Below are 10722 nucleotides of genomic sequence, written 5' to 3' on the forward strand. Positions count from 1 at the left end.
AATTTAAAACATTTATCTCCTACTGCCACACCAGACTGGTCAAGTGACATGATGGAAACCTTTGACTCACTTAGTGATTTTACATAGGACAATAATTTCCCCTGCTTCTCAGCCAGATCTTTTGCTGAGGTATGACAGTGGTAGTAACCTTTCCTTGTTGCCATTTGGCATTCTCTTTTGAACCAAGAGTGCAGTAGCTTTTCCTTCCTCAGTATTTTCCGAATTTCATTGTTAAACCACAGTGGCTCTTTTGCATCCTTAATTCGTTTACTAGGTACAGACTTGTTGAGAGTGCAATTCACGATCTGTTTAAGCTTTGACCATAATCTCTCTACGTCCATCTTAATGGAACTAAGTGATGTCAGTTCTGTCTAAGTGAGATGCTAACATCTGCTTATCTGCTCTTTCTGGCATGAACGTTTTCCTAGCCTTCTTGACTGATTTATTAATTTTTGTAACCTTAGTTATTATGATGTTATCATGATTATTAATCCTCATCTCTATGCTGAAGTCATTGATGATATCTGGCCTGTTTGTAACTACAAGGTCTAAGATATTTCCATTGCATGTGGCATGCCAAACTAGGTGCTCAAGACAATTTTTGAAAACCACATTCAAAAGTGCTTCACAAGATTGACTGCACCCCCTGCAATGAAGCCATAGGCTACCATCTATACTCAGTAGGCTAAATTAACCTCCAACTAGTATTGCATGATCTAGGTATTGACGTGCTACTGTCTGTAGACTTTCTGTGAATGGCTCCAAAACTGTCATAGCAGAACCGGGTGGCTGATTAAAACATTCATTAATTAACTTGATTTCACGTAGACTTGTTATATGCAACCAGATAACTTCACTGTCACAATCAGCTTTGACCTCAATAGAGACAATGGACACTCCCTCTCCTACAGTGTCTAACCTGCCTTTCCGATATATATTCCATTAATCACTAAATATGTCAGAGCTTTCTACTCTGGGTTTCAGCCAGCTCTCAGTCTCTGAGAATAATTTGAGTGCGAGACTTTCCTGGATGGCAGTAAATTCGAAAACTGTGTTACAAGTACTTTGACAACTGATAAAATTTTGACAATCTACACTGGAGTGAATTCAAAAGATAAACCTCAACCAACATTGAATGTATCTTGGTGATAAAGAGCCCAAATAAATAAATAGATGATTTTATTCCATTTCATCTGATTGAATGAAACACACACAGCATAACTACTCAGAAAACAACTATAGTGCTGATTACATTTACTATCATACATGTAGCACTCTGAGAACATTTCACCTTGTCATAGTAGTCCTGTGTTTTGGGACTAGGCAGTGCTTCATTTCACAAAGCGAAAGGAATGGCTTGTGTAAAAAAAAAAAAAAAAAAAAAAAAAAAAAAAAAAAAAAAAAAAGAAGAGGAAATAGTGGTTGCTGGTGTTTTTAACACTATCATTCAATTTAGTTCCTATTGTGAACTTTGCAGCTAGGATATGTAAATGCTCTGAGACTGCTATTGATAATATCTTTATGAACAAATCTAGGGGAAAAAAGTCATATCACAAAACCAATAGTAAATGGACTATCTGATCACAACGTGCAGCATCCTGTGTTAAATGTTGAAACTTGTCAGGATAAAAAAAATATTAAATCTGAGTACAGGAGGATAATAAATAAGCCAGAAATTGAGGAATTCAGGAAATTGCTCAAAGACATGAACTGGAGAGATGTTTACCTGACTCAAATGGAAAATACAAAGCATTTATTAATAAAGTTACCTCCTCTTTTGAAAATTGTTTTCCCCTAAAGGTAACTCAAATCACACAGAAGTCAAAAGATAAACCATGGATTACACAAGGAATAAAGATATCATGTGGGGAAAAAGGAGACTGTATCTACTATCTAGGAACATTTCTGATATTAGCATTGTAATGCATTACAAAGAATACTGCAAAATATTGAATCAAGTAATCCAGAAATTGAAGTAACTTTATTAAGAGAAAAAGATAATTGTATCAACAAAATAAGAACTGTATGGGATATAGTGAAGACAGAGAGAAGTGGGGCCAAAAAGGAAGTAGAACAGATAGCTCTAAAAGTAAATGAGGCTTTGGTAACAAGTGCATGTAGTGTTGTAAATCTCTTAAGCAAGACTTAATTTTTGTTACTGACGGCTCGGGGTTATCAGGTTCGGTGAATGGTGCAATGGAGTATCTGGGACCAGTCTTTGAAGAACATTGTGTAGAACCTATTCGAGGAACTTTGAATTCCGACCATTGCTTCTCAGTATACTTACTCCTTAATGAAATTTGTTGCAAGTTACATATCTATATTTCCAACAAATAGCTCAATACATATTATCAATACTAGGAATAAGAACAATCTACATAAAGACCTAAAATCACTTATGTTGGTCCAAAAGGGGGTCCAATATTCAGGAACACACATTTTCAATAAATTACCAGCACCCATTAAAAACTTGGTTTCAGATAAAGCACAGTTTAAACAGAGTTTGAATGACTTTTTGATAGGCAATGCCTTCTACTCTATAGATGAATAACCTAACAGAGACTGAAAGGCCAGCTTAAGTAAAAATATGTTAGATTTAAGTTTTGACAGCACTTGGTTGCAACAGTCAATATTAAGTATTTTGTGTATGATAAATTTATTAATAGTGCATAACAATGTTTCATTCTGACAGCGTATTAATTCTGTAAATATTAGCTTTTCCAGTTTACTGTATTGTATTCACCTATTTTGACAATCTCGTGACAAATGATCAGGGAAGTATTCATTATATTAAAATGTTTTGTGTTATACATTCTGACATGTTCCACACCCTCGAGAATCATCTCATTTTTTCGGTGTATGTAACAAAAACTGAATCAAATCAAATCCAATCACCATCTCTCGTCATGTAATAACTTCACTTCTTCTTCTTCCCTTGTCGTCTCCTGTTTTTCCAGTACTCGTCCATCTCCTCCTCATGTTTTTCCCCCTTTATTCTATTCGTGTTGTTCTCAATCCCCTATTTCTTCTGCATTGAAAGCCTTTTATTTTTATTTACTTATTTTTTTTATTGAGGTGAGTCTCTACGGACTGCGTGGTAACAACCGACTTCACTCTAGTGTCCAGGTCTTGTTCTTGCTCCAGCTTTGACTTCCTGCCAGTATCTTCTGAGCCCCTCCAAGAAGTGCCTTTTTATGCTCTTCAGATAATGGTCCTCACTGTCTTTCGGATGTTGATGCCATGTTAAAACCTTGGTAGTTGGTCACCAATCTTCAAAATTTGTTCCTTTCAGGAATTTCTCTCTGAGATACCAATCTGCTTAAGATCTTTTTCACATTCTTTGAACCATCTCGGCCTCGTTTTCTTAGATAGGATGAAACTCCGTATTCTTTTTGTTAGTCAATCACCGTCCATTTTCATGAGATGACCATAAAATAACAATCATTTCTTTGTAATGGATGCTGTGATAGGTTCTGTCTCACTGCACGTGTCCTCATTTGCTCTCATTCGTCATTGTCCATCGACCCATCTATTACCTTAGGATTTTCCTTAATATCCTACACTCACGCTTTTCCAGCCACTCAGCTTGACCTTGTCTATTCGTGGTCAAAGTTTTGGATGCTTATAAGCCCTCAGGTTGTACAACTGTATTATAATGTTGGAACTTGGCCCATATACTCATAGACTTTTTGTTATAAGTATTCTTTGTCAGTTGGTATGCTTGGTCTAACTTCCTCATCCCGACAATTGCTTCTTCTTTTAATCCATTCTCCTGGTGGATGACTTCACCGAGATACCTGAAATTCTTAACTCATCCGATTTTTTCCCAGGTTGGTTATCTTCCATTCAGGTCCGTCACAGATGTTCGTCATATATTTTGTCTTTTGAATAGAGATCTGGAGTCTAACTTTTTTCATCAATTTCTGACAGCCTATTTATCTTGTTGATTGCTGACTCTATGTTGTTAGCAAAAATGGCCAGGTCAGCCGCAAAATCTAAGCAGTCAATGCACACCCCTTTGTTCTTAGGACCAAGTCTGAACCACTCTTCATTTGTTTCTTCTTGGGCTAATAACTTTCTCCACTCTCGAATGACCTTTTCCAAGACACAATTGAAAAGGAGAGGGATAGTCCATCTCCTCGTCTTATGTCCGTTCTGATTGTAAAGGGTTCAGATACCTCACCCATAAGTTTAATTTTCGACACTGTGTTAGCAAGAGTTTGTTTGATCAGCTTTCTTGATGTATTATCCACCCCAAACTTTTCCAAAATATTCATTAATGCATGTCAGTCGATGGAGTCATATACTTTCTGAAAATCAACAAACATGACCACATAGTTATTTCTTCCAATTTTTTTTTGTACCTCATGATGTTCTTCAGGTTAAAGATCTGTTCTGCGCAAGAATCACCCTTTTGGAAACCAGCTTGATAGTCCCCAATCAGTTGGTTACAATGATCTTCTATTCTATTCTGTATCACTTTCGAGAGAATCTTATATGGAACAGATACTAATGAGGTACCCCTATAGTTATTGACATTCTATTTATCACCTTTTTTGTGTAGACGATGGATTAAAGCTGACTGCCATTCAGTTGGTATCATCCTACCTCTCCAGATCTCCTCAAAAAGTTGGACTAGTATATCTAGAGTTTCATTATTTGCCAGCTTCAGTAGTTCCACCACTATTGAATCCTCTTCAGCTGCCTTATTATTCTTAAAGTTGTTGATGATCTCTTTGGTCTCCTCTTTACTAGATGGAGATGAGGGGTAGTTTGTGGATTGGGGCACATACAGCGAATCTTTCTTTCGGTTCATCACAATTAAGTAGGTTTTCAAAGTAACGAGACATTATCTTGCAGTTTTTTTGTTGGTCAGGCCGAGTGTGGTGTGCGTACTGTAAGACCTTCAGTGCACACACCATCAGATTATTTGACTTGTTGCTCTAACAAAGTAAGCGAGTGTCAGCAATATGTCTCGTGGTCTTATCATGGCGTATTTATCTTCTGCCATTAGGTCAGACGATAGAAATGCCACTTGCACGCTGAGAGTAGCAGATTGACGGTGACCAACTTTAAACAGAACTTGATTAGTTTTCACATACATTTATTAAAATAATAACAAATATAAAAATTACTTAACTTGATTCTGGATGCTATTTACAATTGACAATCTGAAGTTCCTTTGGTATTGATACATTAATCTTATTCTCACATATATCTCGGGTACTTGACGAAAGTGTCTATACATTTATCTTCATGGCAATGTACAGGAATATGGTAATCTTATTAGGCGCAAACTGAATCTTGACTATGGACTGGTACAGACAATTGTAGAACTCGTACAGACTGGTACAGACTATGCAGACTGGTACAGACTAATGCAGACTGGTGCAGACAAATGCAGACTGACTGGTCGAAGGTCTTTACACTCGTTATAATACCTCGCACGTTCATGTATCACTGCGCGAGTGTGATGCGCGAGGAGAAAGTGTTCTATCTTAGCAGCAATCTCATTGGCTGTGTTACATATTAATACGTGAATCGGCGGAAGCAGAATTTGGTCCGTCTCTGTGGCAGCGCCATCTCGTAGTGCGGAGATGGATGAGTGCTGCGCCTGCGCTGTTGTGTTTAGCGGGGCTCACTCTAGTGGGAAATTTGTGTACGCGCTGAATACGCGGAACTATGTACACAACACTGAGCTTTCCATTTTCGTCTCTAAAACAAAAACTAGGGGCTTGGTATCCTTTCAAATTCGATTTGAACGTCTGATAGAAGTCTCTGACATTGTTTATCTGGAAACGCTGATCGATCTGTTATAACTGCTGTTTCTCATGCAACTGCTTAGCCCTTCGTAGAGTTCTGGCTGCATATTTTCGAACTTCATGGAATACATCAAAATCATCAGGTCTCCTGGTAGAGTTCCACTTTTTCCATGCACTTGCTGTTTGGCCCACCACCTCACCACAAACCTCATTCCACCATGTATGATTCCTCTTTTTAGCTGTCAGGATTTTAGTATTAGCTGCTTGTTGGATCATGGAGTCAATGTCTGCCCATTTATGGGATTCAACTGTCAGTTACTGGTGGCATTGTTCCAATATGTTTTGATTGATTTTGAGCTTTGCAATATCATATTTATGAATTTTATTTCTGGTTTTCACGGTCTTATTGAGAGGGATGAAATTAATTTTGATCTTGGAGAGGTGATGATCCTTTTAAATTCAGTATTTTATCTGTAAAAAGTTTTCTTTCTATTATTTCTGATTGTTTGATGTTGTTTCTTTCTTATTTCTGTAATCCATGCAATCATTGATTGCTTCTTCCAGAACTACTCATTCAGTAGAGGTCTCTAAAAAAGATTAATCTTCTTTTAGCCATTACTTCTGATATTTTCTCAAAATTTTTGTAGATCTCCTCATTACTTCTCATTTTCCAGCCATCTGTAGCTTGTATTGCAACCATTATTTTCTAATAATGCTCCTTTGAGGAACCTCTGTTCTGTCCAGCTTATAGTTCATCATTAGGCATCCTCAACCATATAAACATCCTGGTCATACCACTGTGGGATAGTGTCTTAGTTTTGTTTTTCTAGTTGTACATTTCTTGTTGTAAATATCCTTTGTCAAACGATTTGCTCTCTCCAGTTTGCTGACTCTTGCATCTACTGTTAATTCTTCTAGTCCATTTTGTTGTACAGTTTGTCCAATATATTTAAATTTACTTCCTAATGCTATTTTACATTTTTGTTTTTCTAAGAGTGTTGATGCATTGTTTGAAATTGTCATCAATGTTGTTTTTTCGGCTGAAATTTTGGGACCAGCTCCCTTTGCTATTTCTTCCAAAAGATTTCTTTCAATAACTGTCTGCCAGATTTTTTGAAAGTATATCAGAATCATCTGCAGAAGCCAGGCAGTTTACCTTAATTCCATTTGTTTTTCATCCTAAAATTATTGGTTCAATTTTGTGATTTTTTTTTCTCCAAATTCCAGATACTTTCTATTTTTTCTAGAATGCAGTGTTGCAGTAAAGGTGATAAACTGTCCCCTTGTCTAACATCAGTTTTTATTTCAAATGGTTGAGATACTTCTCCCATAAATTTAGCTTCTGCCATCCTATTTGCTAGTGTTTTGAGGATTATGTTTGCTTTAACACAAAATTCTTTGATGATTTTACCTATAATTTCTCTGCCTACCAAATCAAATGTTTTCTTGAAACCTATACATGATACTATTATAGGTTTGGTGATTAACAGTATGTGGAGAATTATCGATTTTCTAATAAACATCTGTTCTGTGCAGGGTATTCCCTTTCTAGAGCTCCTTGAGATTCTCCCAGTTATTTGTCTAAAGTTTCTACAACTCTGTCCAGAGAATTTTTGATAATATTTTGTATACCACTGGCAGAAGTCAGGCATCTCTGCAATTGTTGACATTTTGTGTGTCCCCTTTTTTTCATAGCTGTGGATTAATGCTTTCAATAATCTCTTCAGCTTTCCAAATGTTCTCAAACAGCAGTTGTAGATCATTTGTGTGTTCTGACTATTTCAATAATTTTTCTGTAGTGGAGTCTTCATTTGTTGCTTTGAAGTGTTGGAATGATTTGATGGCTTCATGAATTTATTGTTCTGTTAGTGGAAAATCTTCCTCCAGATGTTGTGGGACTGCTATTATATATTGCTACAATGTGCTGTTATTATTATTGTTGTTGTTGTTGTGGTTGTTTGGTTGCCTGTTCTTCAGCACTATCTTTCTGTTTCGTTTATCTATTTGCCGCCATTTTAGCCCATTTACCGGTATTTTCAGCTTGTTTTTCACTTATTTGACCTTTTGGTGGCTCCTCTTGAAGAGATCTTATTTCTCAGCATTTAAAATTACATCATCTGCTGCTCTTTCGCAACTGAATTTCATCATGTCCATCTTCCTTGACTCAAGATCCTGAATTTTCATCCTTAATTCTTGAACAGTCTCATTTCTCTTTTTGTGTTTTCCAGATGAAGAAACTTTTGGTCCTCAAAGCTAAGATTAGTATCAGTTTTTTTATTTGTTTCTGCCTATGGCTGCTATATCTCTTTAGTTAGAATATTTTCTCTCTCTGTATTTGATTATAGTCTAAGTCTGAATATTTTTATAAGTACATTTATTGCTGTAGCAATGAGTAAAATAAACTGTATTGCACTGCCTGTAGCATGTAGCACCATTTTGACTGTTAGTCCTCTTGCTGTACAAAAAGTAGCTTTGATGATTACTTAATGCAAGTATTTTGTAAGAGCTGTGGAATGGTTAGTATCTGTTTATATTTTTCTGATTAATTCAAGCTCGTCAATGCACATCCTCTGTTAAGGAAATATTTGAACTGAATTTACTGTGTGTTAAATATAAGCAGTGGATCCATTGGGGTAGTCTTTTTGGTAGAAATATGTCAAGGTGAACAAAACTGGAGATGAAATTTCCTGGCAGATTAAAACTGTTTGCCCGACCGAGACTCGAACTCGGGACCTTTGCCTTTCGCAGGCAAGTGCTCTACCAAAGCACGACTCACGTCCGGTACTCACAGCTTTACTTCTGCCAGTACCTTGTTTCCGCTGCAGAGTGAAAATCTCATTCTGAAAACAGGAGATGGTGAAGGAAGAGAGGGAAAAGATCAACATTTGCTTCTCATCAGCAATATAACTGGGTTGCAACATTCAGTGAAAATTATCTGTGACAGGAAGTTGTCAGAAATACATTTTTTGAAGAAACTTTATGTTTGTATAAGCATTTATTAAATTTAAAAAGTTGGATTTCATCTGTTAATACAAAAGATAATGTTTTGCATTGCAGGCATGCTAAACCTGTCAAAGATGAAGAATCGGCCAATGATTCTTATTGGAGGATAACAGTGTGTATAACTTAAACTTGAGATTCTTGAAAATAAAGCTAGTCAGTATTTCTTAACAGTACTGATTTAAATACATCTAAAGATCGCTGTTACCTAAATGAAAGTTGACGAGCAAAGTCTTAGTGGACATTTGTATAAAATTGTCATAGGTGTTATTTACAAGAAGAGTAAATAGTTTCAATAGGAATGTGGTGAGACATTTAACAAATGTCATGACCACACATTAATAGGACCTTATAACACTACCATTATGATATTAGTATGCTTTTACGTAAATAACAGAAACCCTGTCTCTATGTTGCCACGTATAACCCTCTTACTAAAATTTAATTTAGTTTCCAAATAAAATACACTATGGAAGGATAGTCCTGTTTATAGGAAAAGATAATCAATAGAGTTATCCTTCTTACAGGATTTACCATGTGTTGCATCTAATGGATAAGAAAATTTGACTATTCACTTCTTTTCCTAAGATCTTACCCAGTGGCTAGATAGAAACACAGTATGAATAATAATATACTGAAGCTAGGACAACTCATTTTCAAGTTCATTTAGTGGTATGAAACATGTACTTAATGGTCACCAACCTATCCTGGCAATGAAATAGTGAAGTATTGGAGAAGCAGAAATGTGAATTTTGCCTACTTTCTTGCTACTGTTTAGTTTGGCTCTTCAAATAAATTACCCCACTTAAACAATTTTGGGCTACATCTTTATGCATTATGTTTTTAAAAAAGAAAAAGCCCAGTAGATAACTTCGAGGAAGGTAAAAAAAATTAGCCGGGGTGGGGGGGACAACCTTTAGAAAAGCACTTTCCATAATCAAGAAACTTAAATACTTAGACACTAAAGCACACACTTTTTAACTGAACATTTCACTTAAAGAAAACCTCTTTCTTGGTGGAATTAACTTTCAAAAGCTATCATTCTTTGAACTAATTCTGTATAGCCATCTAACAGTTTTTAGTAACTTGGCTTCACTCTGATTGAATTTTATGTAACCAAACTACAACACTTTGCAATAGTTAAGAAAACATTTTTATTATTTACACTAAAGCTATTTAAATGGTGCCTCTTTATATTAACTTGGAACTTCATAAGTCTGTAAAACAGGACACTCGGATTAATCAAACACCAGGAAGGAACCCTATACAGATGTATGATTAGGATGAAATAACAGGGTGAACCAGTTTCCGTAAAGTTCAAGAATGATTATTAAAACACAGTTTAAATTAATGGTTCATGCCCTACAAAGGTAAAAATAGAAAAAAATCTTATCTGTGGGCTGTACGCTTGGGTGTGGCGAACAGTTATGACAGCTAAACTACCCACACTACAGCCTGCAAGTTTCTTGCTGTATGGGCTCAATTTCTCTACTTGGCTTCATTCAGTTTTACATACAGTAGCTCAACAACTCGCAGCTATGCTGCAAGCTGTTTGCAGTCTTCAACCGAGGCATTTTTATGAAAATTTGCAGGCAAAGCTTCTGCTCCACAAAGGAGTTACCTCAATCACTGCTGCCTACAGACTGTGTGACTTACTTCCCGCACTTGCTCAAGGTAGCACGCCAATTCGCCTTTCGAACCTTTTCCACTCTCCATAGCCATTTTCGTTTCAAACAAAAGCACACTGGCTTTTACATAACGCCTATTTCTTATATTGTTCCTAAGCATGACCAATTCTTAAATTGTCAAATTTACATCAACATGAACAATTTATACACACAAATATTTTTAAATACAAAATGTTATAAAAAAATTATTTAGACCCTTGGTATCCTTTGTAGAGGACTTGGGCAGGTTTGTCATATCCTAGTACACATTATTTTGTTACTTCCCTTCAGAT

General features: G+C 36.1%; 1 protein-coding gene across 1 annotated transcript in view; it reads left to right on the plus strand.

Moving 5' to 3' along the window:
* Positions 1 to 8875, plus strand: part of LOC126440335 (molybdenum cofactor biosynthesis protein 1-like) — a 370799-nt gene extending 361924 nt beyond the window's left edge. Inside the window, exon 7 of the mRNA XM_050090618.1 lies at positions 8820 to 8875. Within this exon, the coding sequence (XP_049946575.1) occupies positions 8820 to 8875 (56 nt within the window). The remainder of the gene's footprint in view (positions 1 to 8819) is intronic.
* The last annotated feature ends 1847 nt before the right edge of the window (positions 8876 to 10722 follow it).

The sequence above is a fragment of the Schistocerca serialis genome, unplaced genomic scaffold, assembly GCF_023864345.2.
Source record: "Schistocerca serialis cubense isolate TAMUIC-IGC-003099 unplaced genomic scaffold, iqSchSeri2.2 HiC_scaffold_1362, whole genome shotgun sequence".
Classification (NCBI taxonomy): domain Eukaryota; kingdom Metazoa; phylum Arthropoda; class Insecta; order Orthoptera; family Acrididae; genus Schistocerca; species Schistocerca serialis.